Consider the following 26,711-nt stretch of genomic DNA (forward strand, 5'->3'; position numbering starts at 1 on the left):
ATTTCTAAGGAGCTTGCTTTAATCTTTTCAATAATAATATTTCAAAATATATTTCCTTTTCCGAGAGAAAACCCCTTTTTCTTTAAAAGTGTTTGCATACACCATTAATCTCTTTGAACAATCGCTTTGGGTCATTTTCTTAAGCTAAAGCAAACACAAATTTATTTCTGCCATTCAAAAAGGAAAGAATGTAAGCTCTTGGGCCAATTTACACTTGACATGAATCAACAGGAAGATATATGGCCGTCAACTCATAAAGTGGTCGCTAAATATACACAAAGGATTAATAAAGTCCTCGGCCAGGACGCCCGCTAACCCATAACTTTGTTGGCTTTCTGTTGTTGGTGTCCTGCGTAACCATGGGCAACATGGTGATACACGAACAGGATACTCGGGACACAGACAGACAACCCCAGCTGGAAATAAGAACAATACCAGTATTTGGTATTGTTTTCATGTCTGCCTCTGCCGTCGCCCATGGAATTCCATTAACCGAGGCGGAGGCCTGGGGACACCAAGGGCACAAAATCGATGCCGAAATGGTGACGGGTACTTGAGCTCCGCGAGGAACTAAGCTACACAGGATAATGCCGAGTAATAAGTCACACAATTGTTCGTTCGCTCCTTCCACATGTGAGCATATTACCCGGCTCCCCAATTCACCCGAGCTTTTCTTCACGCAAACCGTAAAAAGTAACATTTTGGGCCAAAAACGGATATGACGCACCGCCTTCACTTACTACATTTCCATACATTAGAGTGAACCTCAGCCTGAACTAATAACAATAATAATAAGGAGGTAGTTATAAATACAGTATTAGACTTTATGAACCCAAAAACAAAGTATATGCCAAGGAGGAAAAGATACCGCTATTATTACTATAATTTAAGGTCTGAAGGCTTCAATTTCTTAAGGAACGACAAGTAAATATAAAATTTAAATATGATTTTTAATATAATATGTTAGCTCGAACTATTTGTTTCCCAAGAATAGAATAGTTAAAATATAGGTATTGTACATATATTTTAAAGTTCTATCATAATTATAATTTTCCATATTTTAGCTTAGCACATTGTCAAGTTAAAATCAAATTAAATAGTATTTCAATAAAATAAGGGGCATACATCATTTTGATATTATTTTTGAATAAAAGTTACAAATATTTTTGTATTGTTTTTATTCCCCTTTTTTATTTTTATAACCTCCTTGGGTCCACTCTAGAGTATTAGCCCTGCTTCATTTAGCTTTACGGCTTTTTGCCCTTTGTTTCAATCCTGTAATTTGCGTTCTGTTGCTTCAAGTCCGAGGTTCTTGACCCAACGAGAGGCAAATGCCGGCCAAAACGAAATCGAATTTTCCAAAAATTTTCTCGGCTGTCAGCCATCAAAGTCGGGGCTTTAATATTTAATAAGTCTGGAATCGGGATGAGACAAGGTATTAAATGTCCATTTGGAGCTGTCATTAGGAATTGATTGATTGTTTCGTTGAGAGCTTTTTTATTTCAATGCTTTCGTCTGAAACGAAATACTTTTGAGGGTTTCCCAAAAAAGAGGATAACCACAACTATACGAAAAACAATTTAGTGTCGAATTTCGACAACTATTTGATTAACAATTTTGTGGCAATTTCCCTTGCTTCCCAAAGGTGATGCCGAAAAAGAGTAAAATCCGGATTCACTTTACCTTTTCCCAAGGCCAAAATTATTAGGCAAAGTCGGTGTTTTATAATTCATGGCGAGCTCTTTGCCAACATTTCGCACCTAAGCGCCCCAAAATCCCGAAGGATTTTCACAGGAAATTCCTCAAAAAGGAAGATGGCGGCGGGGAATGGAAATGCCGTGATGAAAGGAACCACCTATTGAAACGGGCTTAGAACATGGAGAACACTCGGGTTACCTAAAAAGCAATTCATTTTCAATTAGAGCAAACAAATTTTGACATATATACTAATAGCTGGCAATAAATTGCACGATAAAAGCTTTCATAGCCGTCCTGAAAAGCATTTCAGCCAGCTCTCATTTCGGTTTATGCTCCAGCCATTTTTATTTGCCTCAAAAGTGCAGTTGGCAGTTGCCAGCTTAGTGGACAAGCTGCAGACTCCAATTTCATTTCTCACTGGGAACTTTTGGACTCTTTGGTCACCGGATAAAAATGGCAGGCACATCACTCAAAAGCCGGAAAATATTACGCAGAGAAATTGTTCAACATTTTGGATTTATTTTACTGCACACCGAAAGTGCTTTTAAATCGACTGGAATAAGCTATTTTTCTCAGCATTTATTTATTTATGCTTTCTTAAATTTTATATACATTTTTTAGTATTAAAAATAAGAAATCTCTTGGGAATTGAATTTAAATTTCGTTTATTTTTTGTTTTGAATGTACTACCATACAAAATATTGCGACAGTTTTCGTATCCTTTTAAATAAGTACCTCGGAAATACGTCGAAATGCCTGCAGGAGCTCATTTCAATTGCAGATTCCATTAACTGCAATTTGCCGGAGAGTCGCACCCAGGGCTACTACAACCGTGGGCGGGAAACTTGATTCAATTTATCAGACACAAAGTTTCGGCAGCACCATCAGCCACTCTGGCCAAAGTTTTGCATATGCAGGATCCCAGGTTCCGAGGAGCCGGAGCAGGAACACTCTGCATGTTGCAAATTAATTACATCCCAGGGAGTGGAGGCGTGACGAGAGCTGAAAACTTTCCGCATGGTTTTCGCTACTCGGATTTCGGCGATTTTCCAGGCTAAACAATTTGCTTTCATTGCAAATATGAATAAATCTGTTTTAATTGGCAAACTTATGGGAAGTGGCCCCCTTTTTGGAGTGGCTTATGTTTGTCATATTAATTTTAATATTTTCCAGCACGTAGCCACAAGCATTTAATTGACAATGGCAGAAATATTGAGCAAACATAAATGCGAAATATGTTATAGCGTAAATAATTGGCAGGTAAACAACAAAGAAAACCCATTTTCCCTGAATTTCTACTGGTTGAATCGTAAAAACAACTTGTTTTTTCTGGGAATACCGTTTTTTTGGCATGGTGTTTAAAACAATAAAAGCACGTTTTAATTAAATAGGCAAATAAACTCAAAATGAAAAAAAAAACTGTAGGAACATTAATTGGTTTTGAAACATTTGGCGGTTAACGTGGGACAATATTTCAACATAAGTATATTCAATAAACTAATTAACTTTTTATTTCCATTCTCCCATTTATTTGTTTATTAGCTAAAATAAATTTAAAAATTGGTTAGCTTAGAACATTTTTGTTCTGTGTATGGAAAAATGACCAATTAAATTGAAATGTCTTTAATCGCCTTTTGCACAGTGGTTGTGTTTTGTGGCACGCTGTCACACGTGTGGTTTGATGTGGTTTGCTGTGGTTGCTGCAGCGGAAACTGCAGCTGACAGTTTGCCGAGCTCACGTCACTGATTAAGTGGACGGGCGGTCTGTGGTTTATCCTTTCACAGGCAGCATCAGGATCCGAATCCCTGGCCAGGCCTCCACTTTTCCTCCCCTCCCACTACTGTGGCAATCAAGAACACAATTAGTCCTTATCTCTGTCTTTATTTGACTTTATATTTCACCGAGGATTTCGACAAAAATTAAAGGAATATTTTCGCATTTCTGTCGCTGAGTTATTAATGTGTTTCAACGCGCTGCCGGATTTAATATTTATGCAAATTCTGTTTGCCGACAACACTGGGGCGATTATTCGCACTTGTCTTTTTCAATTGGAAACTAATTAGGCCAGCTATCTGGTCAACTAATTAAAATGCATAAAGGTATACAAATAATATGGCTTTCCACTACCAATTTTCCAATGGCCATGAATTTCAATTGGGAAATTATGAGAAGCGATTGGTGCTATCCAATAATGGGCTTTTGCGCGAAATGAATATGGAATTCCGAGTGGCAGTAAAACGTTAATACAAATGGCTTATTTAATATCGTTTCGCTGGGGAAGAGGAAGTCAGTCGTTGACTTACTTTGCTTTATTACAAAATCATATCTTCGCTGCCCCAACTTGCGATGTCCTTTCTCGAATGTCTCCACCGTTGTCCTTCAGTTTTTCAGGTGGATGAAGAGGATAAGGAGGGTGCAGGATGTCCTTCACTCAACTGTGATTTTCTTGCAGCTTTTCTTCTCGTCGCACAAAACGAAAATGTCCGAATGGACCTTAATAGTCAGATTATTCCTGCTTGCCATCTTGCACAAGTCGTTAGATTTATGACACTTGCTTTTTGCCACTTTTATTTTTTGTTGCCGGAGATTAGAGGATTTTTCAAGTGACTTCAGCTGCTGAAAGCCCAATTGAGCCAAAAAATAAATTCAGCCACTTCAGTTTGCATTTAAATCAGGCATTTAAGACCCAGAAAAGGCAAATCCAATTACTCTGCCGCCTGTGTTTCTGTGTTTGCTCGATGTTGTGATGACTTCTGTAATATTTATGGCAATTTCCAATTTCAACAGCCCTCTGGGCAAATATTGCCTGCAGCTGTCGCAAGCAAATATCTGTATTTATTTAATTTGATTTGCGTTTATTTTGGAAATTAATTCCCCAGCCAGGGCGAACTCATTGAGCGACCCTCGTCGCAGGGAAAGTGTCCTTAGTGTAGCTTAGCTTTCCGCCAAACAAGTGGACAGCTCACCGGAGTTGTAAGCTAATTAAATGTTCATTATACGCCCCGTTGGCCTGCGGCAACGTCAAACGACGACAGACGGACAGAGGACTGTCCCTCATTAGAAATTTAATTAAAAGCAGCGTGAATAAAATCATATAAAAATTGTGTTTTCATTTGGGTAATTAAATTTCACTTTGAGTGTCCTGTTTTCCGCTGAAGTTTCCTGCTTAGGCGGCCAAATGAATTAAATTAAAAGCGTTGAATAAAACTGTTTATTGATTTAAAAATAAACAGAGTTTTTTTGGTCAGCTTTCGTTTAAGCAAACTAATTTTAAAATAATTAAATTCCATATATTTTCCATTTAAACCACGAAAATTGAAGCCGATTTAAAGCTGGCAATTAAAAGTGAAATTAATGAAACAAAACTACGTTTTATTGGTTTATAAATAAATTGAGCAAATACTGTTAAACTGTTATGTTTTCAATTAGAGAACAAACAAATTAAAAAGTACATTTGCCTACTGAAGATGCAGAGAAAGTCATTAAATTTAGGTGATGATCCTAAGTAGTATGACGTTCACTGTGAAATTCTGTGGAAATTTTTGAAAAATGTATCCAACTATGTATAAATAATAAATATAAAAAATATATGGAATAAATAAAACTATTTAGTTTATGACATTAAGGTTGTGTATTTAATTTAATTTCCTTTCAACCTAACCAAATTTCATGTAAATTCGAAATATTAGGTACTATTTATGCAGAGCTGTAAATTAAATGTTCTGTGACTGTAACTACTGTAATGCCCGATAATGGTTTAGTTTTCAAAGCGAGACAATTTGCGCTAGAATCGTGGGTGGGCCTACAAAGCGAAGGCAACCATGAAACATTTATTGCCGTCGACTTTTCGGCACTGTTGGCAGGCATTTGAAATAAAATGCCGGACGCCTGGCATTTTCCCTTCGGGCGATTTTCAGCCTTGTAAAATGGCAGTAAACCAGAAACATAAAAGAGGGAAATCATCGAACGACTGCGGAACAGGGCTTTTCCGTCCGTTTTGAATCTCCTGTGGCTGCTGTTGCCGCTTTTCTTTTTTCCCCCTCTGGTTTTCCTGTGGTCGCTTATCCGCTGCATTTGGCTTTAAGCTCCTCTTAATTACACTTTCAGCGCCATTTTTAGCGGCTCTCCGGAGATTTGTGCGTTACAATTCCGGGCGACGAGCTGTCGACATCCGTAAAATGGGTTTCCCCCGAGTCGCTGCATATTATATATATTTTACAACTCAAAAACAAAAAGAAATCAGCATTCATGTATTTATGGAGTGTTGCCTTTCCGGTCAGTAACTTTTGATTGCCCCTCGAAGTGTGCAACAATTAACTCGCCTAAAGTGCTTCATCTTGGCCCACAATTTCCCACCCGCTGGCAGAATCCTGTGGCGCTCTCGTCAACTCATTTTCCTCATTTTCACTGCCTCGCCGCCTGTTTTGTGGCCTGTGGCCTATGACCACGCCCCCCGCCGCGCTGCCCGCCCCTCATTTGCGGCCAGCGAAGTCTGATTTTGATTGTTTGCCTGGTCCAATCGCCCCCCTCCCCTGGGGCCACGCCCCCCGCCCCTTCCACCGCTGCCAGCTAATTGAGGTTAACCTTAAAGCGGCTGAAAACGAGAACTTTGTGTCGCCTTGGTGAACTCTTTACCAGCTCTTTGCCCACCTCCCATCGAATTAACCCCGAATATCCTCTATTCCCCGGCCTAATTAGTGGCAGTGCGGTGGAGTGATTTGTTGTATGGCATCCATCGAGATGTCATGCTGGATAAAGTCTGCTCTGTTTGATTTGGGAGCACAGCAAACATCAATTAAAATGGTTTATTTGGGTGTTTGAATAGTTGGCATTGCCAGAAAACATTTACTCATTAATAAGTTTAGGGAAAAAATATTTTTTAAAAGGGATTCAATAAAATAAGACTCTTAAAGTAAAATAATAAATTTATATAGATTTTCTATCTTGGATTTTTACCAAAATCTTAATACTAAAAAAAAACAATTTAATAATCACAAATTAAAGAAATCTTTTAGACAATAAAATGATCGGCTTTAATCGCAGTCATTTATAGCCAAACCAAATGACTCATTGTTTAGTAAAAGGATAATATATTTCTAAAGAATCTAAAATAAACAAACATTCTAATACAAATCACGACTTAAAGTATTCTATTAAGCTCTTCAGATTTCACCATTTTGTGATTCAATTTGGAGATAATAAAATCATTGGCTGCGAATCGCAGACATTCATTTGCATAAGTCAAGTGGGGCACCGATTTCCATCAGTCTTCGATGAAAAATCAATTCCTTCGAAGTTTGTTTAGTAGAAGGCTGTTTAAGGACCTCATCATGCTATTAAGCGAAAGGACTAATGGAAAGGTCTTCCCGGAATCGAGGCGAAGTGGTCAAGGCGAGTCCTCAACTTTCACCTTAATTACACGAACCGCCGGCGGAAGGCCAAACTTAAACAAAGGCACTATCATTGAAATTGGAACGCGGTCTGTCAAGTTGGAAAAATCGAAGGTTCCACATGTGTGTGATTGGTGGGTGTACATGTACACTATGCAGCCAACAGGGAGTTAGTTAGTTGGCTCAAAGAAATGGGAACGCGTCCGGCTGCCCTTTTTCATTTGGCAGCGACAACGGCAACGTCCGCGTCACTCATTCACTCACTCATTCAGCCATTCATTCATCCATCCATTCGCTGGGCCATTCAGGCATGTCAGCGTTCAGGTTGGATTAGCTCGATTATCGTTGGGCTCCTCAGAGGGAGAACCACCCACTGCCATTACTCCCGTAGTTTGCACCCGTAGTTTGCCTAGTTCTTTGACGAGCTTTGGTGCCTTTGATTGCAGGGGCGTGTTCATTGGCTTTTTATTTGGGATAGAATATATTTGAATAGACCATTATTCCCTTTGTTATTTAATGAGATTTCATTTATTACCCATTTTTAAATTATTTCTTTATAATTATTGGTTTTTTATGGGTATAGAAAAAATATAACACAATATTATAGCCTCAAAATAATTTATAAGCCAAAATAGGCTATATTAAATATTTAAATACCTATAAAAGAAGATACTAAAATTTGTCAATACATATAAGATTTTATAATGATTTGACATTTTGTTTAAATCGTCTTTCCTATATTCTCCTGTAAATAGTCTATTATAGTTTAGTTATTTATTCAGTAATTCTAGGGATTCCCCATTAGCTTTTATAGAACTACAGCTCCTGCCACTTTGCTCTGAATTGATTTCCGTGTAATCCTCTTAAGCCCCTTTTAACGGCGACACTGCACTGGGTGTGTTTTTTATCGATTGAGCGGGGCATTTGTTCCCTTGCCCCCCTCGCTGTCTGTTTGTTTTGACACTGAACCACAAACGCAATAACAACCAACTGGGAAAAGGAACGCCCCTTGTCATGTCGCAACTGAACTCAACGTTCCACGTGTCGTATGCGCGATTGCATTTCAATCAATCCCATTGCACTTTTTCCTTCTTTTTTGCCCAGCAAAAGAGGTCTAATCTCTTTTTTATGCAGTTGCCACTGACAAGCGTCTATAGCAGGTAAAGACAAAGGAAAACAGAGATTTCCGATCAAAATTAATGATTTGCCAGTGACATATGACAAACCGATTGTCCCAGTGACCCGGCCATTAATTCATTTTGATAAGAATTAATGGGTAAAGCAATTTGTTACCCCGACAGGCTGGTGAATTAATTGGATGGTATAATTAAGGCTACCATTCAAACGTGGAAATCCAATCGAATTCCTTAATGACATTTGCATATTATAATCGAATTGCGACGCTCCTTATTCCTTAGAAAACTCAACGAACGTGAAGGTCTGCAGCGCACTCATCCATCAAGGACGCAAAGGACCCGATGGAAAACTATTCAAAAGTGAGATATTGATTGCACACACAAACAACGGATTGTGGCACATTGTTATCGCCCCCTCGTCACTCATATCGCACTCTCTATAGGGTGGAAAAAAATGAAAATGCCGAAATGGAATTGCACATCGAATTCATCGTTTTGAATGCGAGCGGAGAACATTCGACTCCAGAAAATGACACGAAAGTCGAGGAAAAGTCAGGCAACTTGGCATTGCAGCTGCCACAGCAGCAACATGCGATAGTTGCACGTTGCAGCAGCAACTTTCGAGGAGTTTTTATTGATAAAACTTTGCCACAATGGCGCCAAGGCAACGATATCCTTGTGTTTGTTATCCTGCGTCCGTATGTTTGTATAATATGCAAAGAAGGATGCGTGTTGGCAACTAATTCTGAGAAACCGCTCATCCTTGAGCCCATCAATCAAATTTTATATTTAAAATCCTTGTTTACTTACGACCTTTACTGCATGATTTATGTTCTGATATCTTTACTGCAGTATGTAGGGCTATCGATGGCAATGTACTTCAGGAAATATCGGTGTTTTGGACTAAATATCGATAGTATCGCTCAGCTAAACATTATAGTTTTATGTGTAATCTTTTGAATATTTGAATATTTGTTCCCTTTAATCGCAGTTACAATTTAAGTAGCTTTTTGGCCTAAGAAATAAGATAAAAGCATACATTTGAACTAATTTTTTTTTGGTTTTCCTTAGTTTTTGAAACTATTTATTAATTTATATTTTCAATTTCCGATAGTATCGATAATATCGAAAGAACATTGTCGAAAGCCAAAACTATTGATGGTTTTCACTGTAGATCAGGGTTCGTAAAATATCCCTCACAATCTGTCATTTTGCTCAAACAAAATAATTTTAACATAGGGCGGTGATATTTGTCACAATAAAATGAGGAGTAACCAAGCAGGGCTGATGAATATTTTTCTGACAAAAATCACAACTGCTTTATACTGCTTTCTCCTCAAAACATTTTCCTCATTTTTGACATATTGTGAGGAAAAAGTGAGGAAAATATTAACCAAAATAAGGCTACTAAGACCAAGTTTTATAAAAGTTTTTCTTTGTATTATCTAGACTTTAATAAGCAATTTATATGTTTTTAAGCGCAGGTTACATCTTTTGTATCTTCTGCTAAGTCTACCACCGACTATGGATCAAATACTTTATTTCTTCACATTGTAAATTGAACATGCTTTTGAGTTGTCGGTGCTATTTGTCTTTGACTATATTGTCAATGATCATTTCATCACTTGTGAGCAGGGTTCGGAAAACAATACATATGTATAGTACATTGAAATTTCTAACGCACAGTATACTATTCCTTGTGTATTATACATGTATGAAATAAAATGTGAAGTATTTTATTTAAATAAAATACATACATGTATTGTATTTTGACATGTACATTAAGTCGTGTACTTTATTTCTGACGTGTACGAAATAATTTTGATTTCGTACATCACTGTTTTGTTTATACTTAACAGAGAATATGTCATTAGCTATTTCCCGTGATGCTGTTATATAAATGACCATATCTCCTAAAGAAATCGCGGTTTTTCATCTTATATGATAAAGCGCAATTGGTGATGCAGTTATACGAGTGAATATATACAATGGCCATCACCTTCTGAAGAATTGGCGGTTTTTTATCTTCTATGATAAAGCGCCATTGAGAATACTGTTATTCAAGTAAATATATAAATGACCATCACCTTCTGAAGAATTCGCGGTTTTTTATCTTGTATGATAAAACTTCTAGGTAATAGCGTTAGGAGTAAATATACAAGTGACCATCATCTCCTCAAGAATTCGCGGTTTTTTACCTTGCATGTTAAATCTTCTAAGTGATAGCGCTGTTCGAGTAAATATGCAAGTAACCATTATCTCCTCAAGAATTCGCGGTTTTTATCTTGTATAATAAAACCTCTAGTGATGGTGTAATACGAGAATTGCTCGTCGAGCAAATATATAAATGACCATCATCTTCTAAATTCTCGGTTTTACAAGTTTTTAATAAGAATGTTAAGTGTTAACATAACAGTGATGTACGAAATCGAAATTACTTCGTACACGTCAGAAATAAAGTACACGACTTAATGTACATGTCAAAATAAAATACATGTATGTATTTTATTTAAATAAAATACTTCACATTTTATTTCATACATGTATAATACACAAGGAATAGTATACTGTGCGTATCAATCATTTTCAAGTATTTACATTTGTATAGTACTTTGTATGTTATTTTCCGAACCCTGCTTGTGAGGGATATTTTTTTCCCTCACTTTCTCATCATTTTATTTTCCTCACTCATGATGAATATTTTTCGATCAGTGAGCGATATGTATTTGAATGAGCAAAGATGACAATTTGTTTGTATCGTGATTGATATATATTTATTTTCATCACAGTCGGCTTGTTTTTGAGTGATATTTAAAATGAGTGATGTTTACGAACCCTGCTGTAGATGTTTTCAAAGTCCTAGCAGTAAATGTCAGAGATTATTGAAGTGTCATTTAAATTATTCAATTCAAATGGCACCCTAATATTCTGTAATCCATCTAATTAACACAAGCGGGTTGTGCGAGTTCCCACACACTCGTGATGCAATTAAAATAATTACTGTCTGCTCAAAAACTGTCGTCACTTGATGAATGCCACTGCGACTTTCAAGGATGCGTAATCAGGACTATAGCTGTGCAGATGCAGATGAAAGGGAAACTTTTCGTACTCAAGGCAGCGAGCGCCCTGCTAAGTAGGCTACAATTTTGCGCTCAAGTTTCCAAAGCGGAAATGCAGCCGTTTCTCCTGCGACTGAGTAACAAGTGAGGGAATGCTTACAAGTAAATACAACCCAGCTGGGATTCGACTCGGCTGTCACCCTAATTAAATAACAATTTGGCAAAGCCAGTTAAATGGCTGCCCAGTTTCTGTCAAGGGCCGCCATGCTTTATCATAATTGCAAGTGAATTAGCAAATCCCTCCCTGGGGCAATGTGGTTAAACGATTGTATTCAGATCCCGCCCATCCTTTGCCTCCCCATGAATATTCAATCGAATGGTTTGCCTCCCGACGACAGGCCGTATTCATTGGCATTAAATGTGTTCAATGTGTATGGCAAATGTGCCGGAGGAGGATGGCGCTTCCCTTGTGTCCGATCCCGATCCCTCCGAACGTCGAAAGTTTCCCTCGCTTTCGCATTTGGATTGCCATTTCCCGGTCACCGCAATCAAAGGCACACACAGAAGCATTTATATTGAAAGTTACCAATTGCCTGTGAAATGCCATGGCACATTTTCCACAATCCCTCGCATCCTGCTGTCCAAAAAAATTGGAATTTCTTCTGAGAAATTAAAAAAAAAAGAGGAACTAAAGCCGATTAAGTTAAGAACGTTGGACAACCGGGTTTTTGGTTAGCCTTGCGACAATATGTGAGAAGTTTTTTGCGACAGAGGGTTTTTCTTTCACACAATTCGAGGCTAACAATTTTTATAAAATAATAAAAAATTAGTAATAACTATTTCAATTTATAAGCAACACTATAAACTAGTTTCTACATTGTTATAAAGATATTTTTTTTCGAATACGCATTTAAACAAAGAAAACAAGTTTTCACCATTAAGTTGTTTATGTCATAACTTTCATTTTGTGATTTTTTGTATTTTTCTTTCCCTCTTTAATACCACATCTATATAGAAACAACTCCCAACTGAATTTATTCCCCACATCGTATTTATCTTTTGCTGCTCCTCCACCGCAAAGTCCCCTGCCATTTGTCACATACTTTTCGCAGCAACTTTGTTTATATTCCGCACAGTTTTGTCACCTTAAGGAACTCAGCTCTGCGCTCCAAAAGAGTCCTCCAAATCCCACAGCCAGGACCTCACCGCCGGTTAGCCCCGAAAAAAGAAAAAACTTAAGCTCCAAAAAAACGTTTTCCGTATGCAACAGACGGAATATCTTGAGCCCAGATTTTGCAGTCATTTTTGTGAAGGCAAATTTATCTAGCCAAAAAGAGGAAAAAGAGGAAAAGTAATATCTCGTAAGTAGCAAATAAATATGTGAGGATGTCAGGAACAAAAAAGGGGGGTAGGGATCCATGTGTGGTTAAAGGATTTCCATATTGAACTGGGGGAAATAAAAACGGAAACCGAATAACCAGTATGCCAATAGAGCCCCAAAAACTTAACAGGGAAATCCCCACAGGATGTATGGGTGTATGGAAGCTGCTCGTCCTTCGTGTGTATATATGTGTTATTTGCCAGGACATAAAGAGAGATGCAAGGCACGTCTGCATATGGGCGCTTCATTTAATGTGCCCACATTACGAGAGAGAGTCCTTAAAAGGCCGCAGTTTTCGGGGACTTTAAACTGGAAACGACTGCAGATGCTCATTCGCCATTCACTTAAGAAAAAAATGCGTTGGAGGCCGTTAAAAAGGGGCGGGAGGGGGCAAGTAGGGGCGTGGCAGCTGGTTAAACGATGAAACAAAGGAGCTGGCAACAATTTCGGCTGAATACCTTGGAGAATTTCGTGCACTTTTTAAAGGTCTTTGCAACGGCTTCCCGTGGTCAACATTTTTGTTCGAACAATGGCTTACGAAACACTCTCATTAATTAAATTTTTTCTTTTCGGCTTCTTTTCCGCAACTTAAGCTTCAAACTTTGTGGACTGAGTTGAAAAAAAAAGCAGTAAAAACTATTGAATCGCTGAAAAGTTGCCCTTCGTTCTTTTTGCTAGCAATAAAAATATTTTTTCACCCAGTTGCAACTGTGTGTGCAATGGGTAAACCAAAACTTTTTCAATTTTGCATTTTTATTCGCATATTTATATGCAACACATGCGGTATAGAAATATGATTTTTGTTTTTATGTTTTACACAGGACTATCCCTCCAGGGAAATGGCACTCATTCGTTTATAGCTGCTCGTTACCTTCGTGTTCACCGGCGTAACTTAAAATTATTGGAAAACGAAGGGAGGAGGGTGGAAAGTTGGCCTGAAGTTAACAATGCGTGCAATAATTGCAAAATGTGGCTTTTATTAAGTTGGCAATTTCCAAGGAAATTTTCCTTTTAACCTGGTATTTTATAAACACGTAATCTGCAGATTATTTAAGGACACTTCATGATAATTATTCGCATTATTCCACATTTGTGTGCTGTCTGAACATGAATAAAGGAAAAGTCCAGGTCCCTTAATATTTGGATTGCCAGCACATTTGGCTTCCCACTGCCGTTTTATCCGTATATATCTTTTTGCAAACAGCCATCGGCCAGAAAGCATAGAGTATTAAGGAGAATCTATAATAACACTGAAAACAATAATATATACTTTTAATTATAAATTGCTTATACCAAGTCTTTGTTCTCATATTTTTCTGTTTTTAATTAAATTAAATTATAAAATATTTTCTTTTTATGAATTTTAATTATTTGTAGACCTCATGGAAACTTTTTTTTAAATACAGTACAATTAAATACAATTTTCCTTAGAATGTTTAATATATAATTACCATTTTATTAAATAATATTAATGAAGAATAACAATGTAATATTATTATAGTTTTAGAAGAGAGTACTTAAAGTAAATAGTTATTCCTAGTGTATGTCAGACGTACCTTCATATGATATTCGCATTCGTAGTCATATTCCCGTGGCAACAATTGCCAGGTAACCAATTCACTCGTCGCCACCTGCCAGCTCTTTGTGTTTGCCCCGCGCAAACAATTCTCGCCGAGCACTCGCCGGGGAATGCGGAACATGTAGATCCTGGGACTCCTGGCCATCGGGAGCCGGGCTCCGTGGGACACACGGATGTGGGATGTGGGATGTAGGATGTCGGTCCTGCTGGCAGGCAGGCGGACACATGCCACGGTGGAAACTGATTTGACCTTTCCGCGGGGCCAGGGGCTCCTCGGGGTGACTTTGTGTTTGCCCAATGTCCCGATGTGCAGGTGCAGGAGCGTGAACAGGAGAGCTGTGAGCTGTGAGGCGAGGAGGCATGTGGAATGAAGCCTTGGCGCTAACGAGTGAAGTCATGGACTTTCTGCCTGTCAGCCTGCTCCTCTCCTCCATGCGGACACATACCTTCCGACACCCACAAATATGCTTGCAACAAAGGATGGGAGGCGCCGCGGGCTATGTTACTTTGGCTTCACGGCACAGTGGCTCAAGCTTTGTTTGCCTTAAGTTGATAACTAAATAAATGAACAGAAATTGCATTTTTACTTACTTACTTAAAGCATAAAAAATAACAAAACATATCTAATAAGGTTTAAAAGTTCAGGGTATAAAAGGCTATATTGTATTCGTTGAAACGCCAAACCATTCATCAAAAAGTTATGAGCAAATAATAAAAGGCAATCAGTGCAAGCACGTGATTTATTGCTTGCATAACATCTTCTCCCTCGCACTCCCTTTATCTTAGTATCTTAGTTATCTTAGTAGGGTATCTAATAGTCGAGGTCCTCGTGCTTTCTTGATTAAGATCGTCTTTTGACTGTTATTTAATAACAACAAATTATATTAAATAGGGATAAAGAGAATATAAAAAAGAGATACACACCTTTTTAAATAATTTTTCTTAAATTATATTCTTTTGAAATTTAACCAAACAATATTCAAGGGAATTTATAAAATGTATCAACTAAATGTATAGTATTTCAAGTGTACATGCGTAGTATTTAGCCCAAGGTTCTCATCGTTGGCATCGCGATTGTTTTCTATTCCTTTTCACTTGTTCAGTCACTTGCCCCTCGTCACATTTCACTGCATACTCCCAGGCGCTCACACACACATGCACGCTCTCACGCTCACACTCACACTGAGCCGCAGTCAATGTCGTTTGTCGCTTGTTGTTGGCTTTTGTTGATATTCTTGTTATTGTTTGGAATTTCCCAACAAAAGGCGGCTTGCGAAGGGGGAATTACACTAAAAACGTAACTAATTTGCGCCCGAGGATCTCACGCGTCTCGAATGTATTTTGTGACAGGACTTAGGGTCCTTAAGTGGCTTTGCCGAGACTTAAGGACTTTGTAGCAAAGGAATTTGCACTTGTCAGACGCCCCGAAGACGGAAATCAAAGTGCTTGCCAACCACATCGAGCCAAAGAGGAGCAGAAATATGTGTGCCAAGGGGTTGCAAAGGACGAGGACTTGGAAAACCGCAGCAATTTTCCTGCTCCCATTTGTTGCTTGCCTGCGGTTTTCCAATATACAGATGCAAGCTCGCACAAAGGAAGCCTCAAATGCCAGTTGGCAACATGCAATCATCGGTTAGATGGTCGATCCAAACTTAAAGAAACTTCTAAGCATTTATTTTAAACACTTTGTGATCTAAATTACCCTATGTAAAATGTGAAGTAATATGATTTCTTCTGAAAATTGTTTGTTAGAAAAATTAAATATGACCAATACGTTTTTTTTCCAAGCAAATATAAATTGTAGATTGTAGATTTTCATTAAAAATGTTTAAAATTTGTACAAGTATTTTCTCTAAATGTAAAAATATCCGTAAAAAGACCTTCTGTAAATGGAAGGTTGTATTTTTCTTTGTTTTCTTTCTAAATCCCAAGGATTCCAGAGATCAGTAATTTATTCCTTAGTCAAGCCGGAAATTGAATTCACCTGACCTTAAACACACGAGTTCAAAGCTAATATGAGAAAAAAGAGCTGAGGGAAACGAGCTTATTATATTTTTATTACATCCCCGTATTGAGCAGCATGTTCAGCCATGTGTAAATCTATTTGCGAAACCGCACAGAAAGTAAAACACACATGACTGTGCAAAATGAATGTCGAATACCAATCAAAAAGTTGCCAACTTTCACAGCCGGAACTCAGTCATCGCATCGCATAATTTAATATGCAATTTTATTTGCAGTCTAAACTTTGTTTCACTTTTCGCTTCGCTGACCCGTGGATCAACTAGTCAAACTAGTTATTTATTTAATTTCGCACGTTAAATTTTTAAGCTTCTCTGGGAAATGGAAAATGACACAGTTTCACTCTAAGCATAAATCGCATTATTATGAACTGCTGTTAAAAACTTTTATAGCCCCAAATGGTCAAGCATTTTGTTCTGTAGCCAAAAAATCCTTAAGCCAATGTCCGCAAGCTCTTTATCAAAGTTTGGGAACACATTTAACCGAAACATCCGTCGGTTTTCGGGATTGTGTCTCCATTGTGAGCAGAACAATGCGAACATGACACGCCCGACATGGTCATGGCTTATGGCTTAATGAAGCGAGCACGTAAATGAATGTCAATATGGCCAAAACCAACAAGGGCAGCTGTGGCAACAACAAATAACCGGATGGGCGGAGGTCAAAGGATGTGGATGCCCCTCGTAATAGTTGCCACGCAGCTTTGACACCATGCCCCAAACTCCAGGGGTTAATGGCCGGATCGTGGAGATATCTATTCCCTAGTCGTCGGCCAGCCAACAAAATTGATGAGCATTTTTCCAGGCCATCGGTAATTCGATTTGGCGTGCGTGCGTGAATATAGTTGGGCAGGCAAGTCCTCCAGTTGGAAAACCCTTGCCAAATTCTATTAAAGTTTTGAAAAATTACAGCGATTTACACTCGCTTCAATGAGTCTGCCTTGTACACTAGAAAATTTGTATTTAAATATTTAATTAAATTTTTTTTACATTTTTACTCTGTCAGTTTCAATGTGCTTTGCTTGGCGCACAGGGCGTATGAGTAATAATTTTTTGTTATGTGACTCTCAAAAGTATGCTTTACACAAAATATAAAAATTTAAATTTAATAGGGGTTTAAGGATATTATCAAATGTTTCCTTTTAATACATATTTATTTTATCCAGCATTTTTAGTTTTGGGACTATTTTTCCTTAAAGGATCCTCAATTTAATATCCCCAGTCCCTATTTACCCCATGTAATAAATGAATTTCTAAATTTCTGAGCGTGTATTTGTTGCCTCTCGGCTTTTTGGCATGCGGAAGCTCGCTTAAGCCGCTGTAATACGTGCATATAATCCTTTATGCCAGAAAACACATCAGCAGTCGGCAGGCGAGTGCTTGGCAGGCGACTCAAGAGCTGGATGATGACGATGATGATGGGGTTGATTTGCTTGTCCCGCCTGCTGTCGTATTTGCAAACAGCAAACAAACAAGAGGCGGCAACAAAAAAGCCGCAATACTTGTACATTGTGATTCTGGGCTGTGTTTTTGGCTTGCTGACGCTCTCAATTTCCTTGTTATGCCGAGGAGCACGGGGCGTATGAGTAATCATTTTATTACGCGACCCCCAAAAGTATGCCACACACCGAATATCAGTTGGCAACACATGTTGACCTTTCTGCAATGTACTTTTGTGTGTGTGTGGTCTTTATGGCAACCCTAAATTACGTATACGCAAATTTGTCTGGCCCCAAATTAAAATAAATGCGCTAAGCATGCCCGAAAAGTTGCTGAAAAACATTTGCACATTTCCTCGTTTACGACCCCAAATCGTATATTTTCGTTAATTCGACTTCCCGCCCAAAAACGACTTTGTGTGCGAAATTGAAAAATAATAAAACCATATGATTAGGTAGTAAGACAGGGATTGCGCTTCGAGAATATTAGTTTTATGGCAATTTTGTGGGCTTTCTCAAGCGCATTTCTTTAAATTGTTAAGGTTTAACGATTTATTATTAATATAAAACAAATATAAAATGCCTGATACTCTACTATTAAATGTACATAAATATTTAAACACATGAGGAGGTCGTAAATTTAAAGGAGTTAGATAACCAGCTGGCCAAATGAAACCTAATGCCTTGCATCATTGACTGCTTCATCAGCTAGAAGCTCAACTTTATGCATTCGCTGCTTTATAGTTGTTATTTATGTCGGGCCATAAACGAACGAGTTTTGTGTGCTCCACTTTGAGTTTCCCAACCCACCGGATCTCCCAAGGCGACGTCACTCGTTTTTTACCCGCTCTGCATTTCCCCCATGGCTTCCTGTACTACGTGTGTTCAGTGCTTGAGTTTTTCTTGGCAGCCAACTGATTTCGAATTTTCACATAATCGCATTTTCCCCACCGCCACAAGAGAAAACAAGAGAGAACGCTATAGTCGGGTTCGTGTCCCGACTATCTAATACCCGTCACTCAGCTAACGGGAGTGCAAACGCTGTACTCGGGTTGGTGTCCCGACTAATAATCGAAACTCAACTAAAGGGAGTGCGAGGGAGATAGATATAGAAATTTTGATTGCGAATAACTTTTTAATGAATGGTCCGATTTGAAAAATATCTTCTACATTTCGATAGGTATAAATATGCACAACAAAATTGCATTTATACTTCTCGGAAATCTTTAAAGGTGTGGGCGCTAGACACATTTTAAAATCGTTAGTGGGCGATTGTGGGCGTTAGAAGGGGCGTGGCACTCGGCTGAAATAAACTTGCGCTGCGTAGGAAGCCCAAAAATATGCGTGGAAAATCTCAACCTTCTAGCTTTTGTAGTTTCCGAGATCTCAGCGTTCATACAGACAGACAGACGGACAGACGGACAGACAGACGGACAGACGGACATGGCTAGATCGACTCAGCTAGTGATCCTGATCAAGAATATATATAGTTTATAGGGTCGGAAACGCTTCCTTCTACCTGTTACATACTTTTGCACGAATCTAATATACCCTTTTACTCTACGAGTAACGGGTATAAAAAGGGGACACCTAGAGAACGTGCCCCCGAGAGTAGATACCTTTTGAGATGTGGCTGCAATTTAGGGAACTGCAATCATGGCTTCCATTCCCACCATATAATATTGTTATTATTTCGGAACCACTCTGAAAGGAGAACAAAAACGTTACGAAATTCTAACACTGAAAATAAACTAAACTATTCTAATTTCTATTAAGTTTTAAATCAAAAATTATGAAATAATTAATAATTAATGAAATAAATAATAAAATTAATGTAAGATTTAATCACTCTTTTATACCACATCTAGTATATTTTTCACACAATGAGTAGAAAATTAAATTGGAAATTTGAAAGCTTTTTTAAAATAAGTAAGAAAAGTTCCTTAAATTTTGTTTTGGTTTTCTAATTACTTTTTTTTAATTTTTCTTTTTTTTTATGGTGTAATTAAGCGAAGCGGATAAATTACACGGACGCTGGCCAACTTTCACCATGTAAATTGCTCGACTGGGGGTCAGCCACCACATAAGGGGGAGCTCTAAATTCTGATTTCTGGTCTCCCCGTATGTAGTAGCTGGCTATTCTATGCCACCCCTATTCCAATTCCCAATTCCCATTCCCATTGAAGGTGAAGCTTTTGCGCAACACTCGAAATCAAATTCATTTAAACTGGCACCGCTGATGACGATGACGTAGTCGCCACCCCCCAAAGCTTTCGTATCTGAATCCGTATCTGTATCTAAAACGGTATCTGTATCTGTATCTGTATCTGAGCTGTAAGTGCACGGGTTTAGGGCACACGTGCATGAACAGAACGGGTTTGACCGCCGGCCAGACGAGAACGATTCGCGTCGCGACTTTGATAGATTAAACTTGGGAATCTTATCGCCATTCGGAGCACTCGAAGATGTGGTCACTGCCATAAATCTCAACGCGAGTGATTAGAAACCCAGAGTTACCGAGTTCCAGTTGCAGTTCCATCGCGATCGCCCTCGAAAGCAGACGCAATGTCGGTGTCCTGGTCCAAGACCTTCGTGACCTTCGCCGTCGCCTGGCTGAGTGCCCTGTGCCTGCTGCCCGTGGAGACGCACTGCGACACCTCCTACTACGAGAAGTACTACGCGGCCAGGCGCTATGTGCCCCTCAAGCGGAATGCTCCGCTGATCTTCAACTTTACTTTGACCCTGGTGGATGTGGACCACTGGGCCTCCTTCGAACGACCCGCCTTGGTGGGCAACCTGCCTGTTCTGGGCTCCTGGCAGGCGGGTCAGGCGCTGCTCCTGAATCGCACCTCCAGCCACAATGTGTGGACGGGTAGCGTGGAAATCCCCCAGAACAGCAGCGTGGAGTATCGCTACTTTGCGGCCACAGTTGGCCAATCTGGAGGAGTAGTTCACATTCGCCGCTGGGAGTCACATGTCCAGGCGAGGAGCTTCAACACCACCAAGTTCAATGGCAATCGCAGCGATGAGTTTGGACTGATAGGAGGAGAGCGACAGTTGAGTCGTGGATGGCTGCAGGATTCAGGGAATATCCTACAACTGAAGGTGTTCCGTGAAGCTATAAGTTTGGAGGAGGAGCAGGGACAGGGAAAACTGCGACTGCGCCTGCAGCCAGTGGATCCCAAGAGCCTGTCACCCATCCTGGGATCAGCTAGAGCCAGTGTGGAGTATGTAAAGATGTCGTATGGAGATAGTAAACTTCGCGTTCCCCCTGAATATGGAGTGCCCTATGCCTCGGGCGATATACTCATGTTCCATGTGAGTTTGGAACAGCTAGAGAGAGTGGGCTATCTCCTGGAAGTCTATGCGGAGCAGGAGGAGGAGCACCTGGTTCGCCTGCTGGGCTACGCCCATCTCCTGCCCGCCTCTATCGCCGCCAGCGAGGGAAAGATCTCCCTGGATCTGATATCCCCTCTGTGGCAACGCGTGGTGGGTAGCCTCCAGTTGGAATACCTGCTCATCCGACCCATGGAGAAGGATTCCTTTGATTTGCGCACCAGCTTTGCCAACTACTGGCGATCCAATTGGACAGCCCTGGAGATTGGCCATCGTGGATTGGGCAAATCCCTCACAGTAACTACGAATGCGGCTCCTCTGATCGAGAACACGGTGGCCTCCATGCTGGCCTCTGCCGAGTTAGGGGCCGATCTCGTGGAGTTCGATGTCCAGCTGACCAGCGACCTGGTGCCCATCATCCATCACGACTTCTCCATTCGCGTGTGCATCGATTCCAAGACCCCCACGAGTAGGGATGACCTCACCGAAGTGCTGCTTAAGGATATATCCTATGAGCAACTGAAGGACCTAAAGACCTACCAGATTGTGGGCAATAAGATCGTGGAGTATCCGGCGCACAACAATGTGGAGCCGCCGGAGCAGCGACTCTTTCCCACGCTGCAGGACTTTTTCGAGCGGGTGAATCAGAGCACGGGCTTCGACATCGAGATCAAGTGGCCGCAGCAGAAGGCGGATGGATCCTTCGAGAGTGAGCAGACGCTGGACAAGAACCTCTTCGCGGATCGCATCCTGGCGGTGGTGCGACGACATGGCTGCGGACGTCTGAACGTGATCAAAAGCTTCGATGCGGATCTGTGCTCCCTGCTGCGCTTCAAGCAGCACATGTACCCGGTGCTCTTCCTCTCCAGCAGCAAGGAGAACTCCTTCACCGATCCGCGAACGAGCAGCGTGGAGCAGAGCATCAACTTTGCCCAGGCCCTGGATTTGGGAGGCGTCTCGCCCAATGCCGTGTTTGTGAAGGCGGATCCTGGATTGGTTCGCAAGGCCTTGGATCAAGTGCCTATTGTTTTGCTCTGGGGCTCGGACCTCAAGGATCGCGAGTCCATCGACTGGTTCCTGCAGCAGGGACCCACTGGCGTGATCTACGATCGACTGGACTTGTGGCTAAGGGATGCCAACCGGACGAGCGCCTTCGAGGCGGAACAGGACCTTCCCGGCTACTTCCAGCTCCAGTGCGATCCGGCGCCCAAGGAGCGCGAGGTCAATGCCACCATCGAGAGCATCCTGAGTAACGTTAACTTCCTGTAGTCCCCGATTTCTGTAGCGACCCCCTCAAATGTTATATAATCCAAGCAATAAACGAACTAGAAAGGACTTAACAGGGACTATTTCTTCATGGAGGAAGCTCATTTTGGAAACTAAGTATATTCGAGATAATTATCTTTAAATTATCTCTTTCTTAAACCTCAAAATATAACATATACACCCATAAAAAGTAAGAACGAAAAAAACCAAGAACAATTGTGCTCAATTTGAGAATTTTTCTTCTTGAAATCGAGTTAAATGTAAGAATATTTTGTTTTTCCGAGTCATATATATTTTATATCAATATATTGGTGGCCTTTTCCACTTTTCCTGACAATTTAAAGAAAATCCCTAAAGAAAAAACTAATTTCTTGGTATTAAACCAAGGACTTACATCTTTCTCCTTTCCTCCGAAGAAAAAGAAAAAGGAAAGCCATTAAACTCGGGATATTTCCCCTGATTTATATGCGCAATTTGAGCGCAACTTTTGACAGATACCGCTTTATTGTTTTTGCGCTGCTAAACATGAACGTGAACTTGAAATTTAAATCTTTAATGAAATCATTGCCATCAGCATGAGCATCAGCCTCAAACATCAACCGCTGTCCCACATGTCATTCGTCGGTGGTTCGCAGCCACTTCCATTTGCATTCGCATTCCCATTTCCATTCAGTGGGGTGGATGAAGGGTAGTGGATGGGGATGATGGGTAAGCTCGCTTCTCTCTTTTTTACCTCCGTGCCACCCAAAATGCTGGGATGCCAATTACCTGCAGAGCGATTTGCTGTTTTTCCGGAGGCGATTAGGGGTATCCATATGCATATGCAAATATTTCGGCATTTATTGCGGTTATTTATCCGCTCAGTGGGTAGTGGGTGTAAATTCTGTTTGGCAATTTGTTGCAACTTGAAACTGGGACGCCTAATTGGATTTTCAGAAATTCGCCAGCAAATTGCCGCTTAGAAAATCTAAAATAATTGCGGCTATGCCTGTTTATCAGCACTTGAAACAGCTATTATTTGATTTATTATATTATTACCTTGGTTCGTAATCTTTGAGTGACTTTAGTAAACAATATTGTTTTGGGTTTTCTGCTTGCAGCGCCAGCTGATGGAGGCCTACATCCGGCAGAAGAGGGCCTCGCCGGGAATGGTCCAAGCGAGTGATCTGCAGATCAACCGACCGATGTCCGGGATGCGGAGCAACAGCCGCGAACTTCACGCCTACGATGGACCCATGCAGTTCATCAGCTCCCCCCAGAATCCCGATCAGATCCTCCTGACCAACGGCAGTCCCGGCGGCGGCGGCGTCGCTCCTCCTCCTCCGGTTGCCATGAACAGCAGTCGCAACCACTCGAACAACATGCGCAGCCTGAGCACCATCAACCAGGAGGGTAAGTGGCCGTACACTCGCACCAAAGGTATTATGACATGATTACATAGTATATACATTTTTTTTAGTCCCTATATTAAAATATTAAAACTTACTTACATAGTTTTAGTATACCACTAGAATAGCATTGATTAAAAAATATTTAAATTAAAGGAACGACAGTGCACGTAGTGACGAATCACACTGGGAGTGTGCGAAAAATATTAATATTTGGACTAAGAATAAGGAAAAACATTTTGTCTGCGATTTTTCGTGGTAATTCTGTTAAAACACGTGTACCAAGTAAAAGAAGAAATAAAGAAAAAAACAAATAATTTTTAAAATATACAAAAATATCACAATTTCTAAAGTCCAAGACGAATTATGGTTGAGTGTGTGAAAGGTAATAATTAAAATACAATAAATCCTGTCAACTAGTTCAAATTTCAGGATGTTTATTATAATCAACAATAATGCACAATAATAACACGTTGAAATAAACATATCTTTTCATTAAAATCAATTAGTTAATCATTTATCATTTATTCATTAATCATTGTATTTTTGTGCGTTTCTTTATAGCTGATCTTATAGAGGAGATCTCATCACACGAACTGGAGGACGAGGAGAGCAGTCCGGTGACGGTGATCGAGCAGCAGCAGCCAGGATCGCACAGCGCTAACTCGACGCAATCGCAAATGCAGAAGCCGCATGCCCGCCAGCATTCCTTCAGCGACAACCTGGACGAGGATGACTACACCAATCGCAACGTGGCTGGAGCTGCGCCAGTGCGTCCAGCGGGAATGGCCTCGTCGCCTTACAAGGACGCCACCCTGGACGGAAGCAACGGAACGGGGAACGGCGGAGGAGGAGGTGGTGGGGAGTCAGAGGGGGATGTCATCGGGAACATCGATCAGTTCGTGATGCAGCCAGCGCCGCAGGGAGTCCTCTACAAGTGCCGCATCACCCGGGATCGCAAGGGCATGGACCGGGGTCTCTTCCCCATTTACTACTTGCACTTGGAACGGGACTACGGCAAGAAGATATTCCTACTGGGAGGTGGGTTTTCAAATACTCTTTCTCCTTTGAAGAACTGTCAACCTTAACTAATCCGTTTACTTTCACAGGTCGCAAACGCAAGAAGAGCAAGACCTCGAACTACATAGTCAGCTGCGATCCCACGGACTTATCGCGGAATGCCGATGGCTTCTGCGGCAAACTCCGCTCCAATGTCTTTGGCACGTCCTTCACCGTCTTTGACAATGGCAACAAGGAGAGCACGGAGAGTCCTCGACTCGACCTGGCCGTAATCATATACGTAAGTGTTGTAGGAGCTCAAAAATCCACGAGTTTAAAGTTTATCGTTACTTAAACTTTTATTTTCCCAGCCACACTTAAAATATGGCTCAAGGTTAAATTGGATTATACTTCATTAACAGTCATATACTTCATTCAATTGACTTATGGTTCGAATAAATGATTTATGACATAAATAAAATAATAATAAAACCAAAATATTATCTAAATAATAATTTCCCAAATAGCCTGATTTCAACTAAATCCATAAACTTTTATCAATCAAAAAGGTCACTAAACACAGATTTCTGTACAAAAATTAAGAAGAATGAAAATGTAATAAAAATGATAATGCAGATTTTCATTTATAGGCTTTTCAATTGAATTCTTAATGTGTAAATTCCAAACTTGATATCAAAAGCTGTACTTATTCAAACGAATGAGGTTTAAAATACATGTTGATTAGATTAGAAATTATAAAACAATATTTTTAAACATATTTCTAGTAACCTATATGAGTATTTCTGTAAATCTCTATTAGTTTGCAATAGGAAAATGTTTAATTTTCCAACAAAAAATGCATTAAAATGTATCTTTATCTCAATGCAAATCCATTTAACTGGTTAAAATGTATTCACAGGACACCAACATTCTGGGCTTCAAGGGACCTCGCAACATGACTGTAATACTGCCGGGCATGACTGAGGACGATCAGCGTGTCAAGATCAGTTCAGCGGATCCCAAGCAGCAGGGCATTCTGGACCTGTGGAAGATGAAGGTGAGGGGATTAAGGATTACGGATTGAGGCCATACCAAATACTAACAATCTTACTTTACAGAACATGGATAATATTGTGGAGCTGCACAACAAGACGCCGGTGTGGAACGACGAGACGCAGTCGTATGTGCTCAACTTTCACGGACGCGTCACCCAGGCGTCGGTGAAGAACTTTCAGCTGGTCCACGACTCCGATCCCGAGTACATAGTGATGCAGTTCGGCCGCACCTCGGAGGACGTCTTCACCATGGACTACCGCTATCCACTGTGCGCCATGCAGGCCTTCGCCATCGCCCTCAGCAGCTTCGACGGCAAAATAGCCTGCGAGTGAGCTGGCTCGGATCCCCGGGATCCGGATCCCCTGCCTTATGTACAGCTATATATGTCTGGAGGGATTGACCGGATCATTGTTGCAAGTAGTATCAGAAATCTAGTCACTGGAGGAGATTGGCAGGACATCGTTGATATAAGTTATGTGTAGTGGCTATCATTGTATGACATCTATTCAGAATGTGCTCACCGATTTTATAAGAAATTATTTAGGACAGGTCCTACAACTTTGTAAATCTTAATGTGCCCCCTAACCGATAAGTTCACTTGTAAGCGAATCAAGGTAAATGTCATTTGAAGAAAATATCAATTTTATAACCAGCATATAGCAACAAATCGAGGACGAATGTAAACTATTTAAAAGGCGAGTACTATTAGTTTTTAAGAGGGATCACTACTAACTTGTGCTAGGCTCTAAATAAATATAAGCAGCTATTAATCAAAGAGTACATTTTGTATTGTGTGGGAGGAAAAATTAAAAAAAAAAGGATAATTTTTATGAAATTATTTTTTGAAACACTTGTAAGTACGGAAATTAAATTATCGGTATTCTATTTTTCCACTTAATTGCACTCATAAAAATAATTTTCTACATTTTAGAAAATCGCCCTAAAAAAAATTTCGCCCTTGA

At 40.1% G+C, this 26,711-nt stretch overlaps 2 protein-coding genes across 3 annotated transcripts in view; both read left to right on the top strand.

The window, feature by feature from the left end:
• The window catches only part of ktub (Tub domain-containing protein ktub), a 29,854-nt gene extending 3,314 nt beyond the window's left edge, over nt 1–26,540 (top strand). Inside the window, exons 2-6 of one of the 2 annotated variants that reach the window (XM_017146603.3) lie at nt 23,407–23,725; nt 24,259–24,735; nt 24,804–24,994; nt 25,613–25,750; nt 25,812–26,540. In XM_017146603.3, coding sequence (XP_017002092.2) covers nt 23,407–23,725; nt 24,259–24,735; nt 24,804–24,994; nt 25,613–25,750; nt 25,812–26,081 — 1,395 coding nt within the window. In that variant the 3' untranslated portion in view covers nt 26,082–26,540. The remainder of the gene's footprint in view (nt 1–23,406; nt 23,726–24,258; nt 24,736–24,803; nt 24,995–25,612; nt 25,751–25,811) is intronic. The other variant, XM_017146604.3, reaches the window with a different exon arrangement.
• LOC108060762 (glycerophosphocholine phosphodiesterase GPCPD1) lies at nt 19,962–22,375 on the top strand. Its single transcript, XM_017146602.3, has one exon. The coding sequence runs from the start codon at nt 20,270–20,272 to the stop codon at nt 22,307–22,309; it is 2,040 nt and encodes a 679-aa protein (XP_017002091.2). The 5' UTR covers nt 19,962–20,269; the 3' UTR covers nt 22,310–22,375.
• Nucleotides 26,541–26,711: the final 171 nt, after the last annotated feature.

Source organism: Drosophila takahashii, chromosome 2R (assembly GCF_030179915.1).
Source record: "Drosophila takahashii strain IR98-3 E-12201 chromosome 2R, DtakHiC1v2, whole genome shotgun sequence".
Lineage (NCBI taxonomy): Eukaryota > Metazoa > Arthropoda > Insecta > Diptera > Drosophilidae > Drosophila > Drosophila takahashii.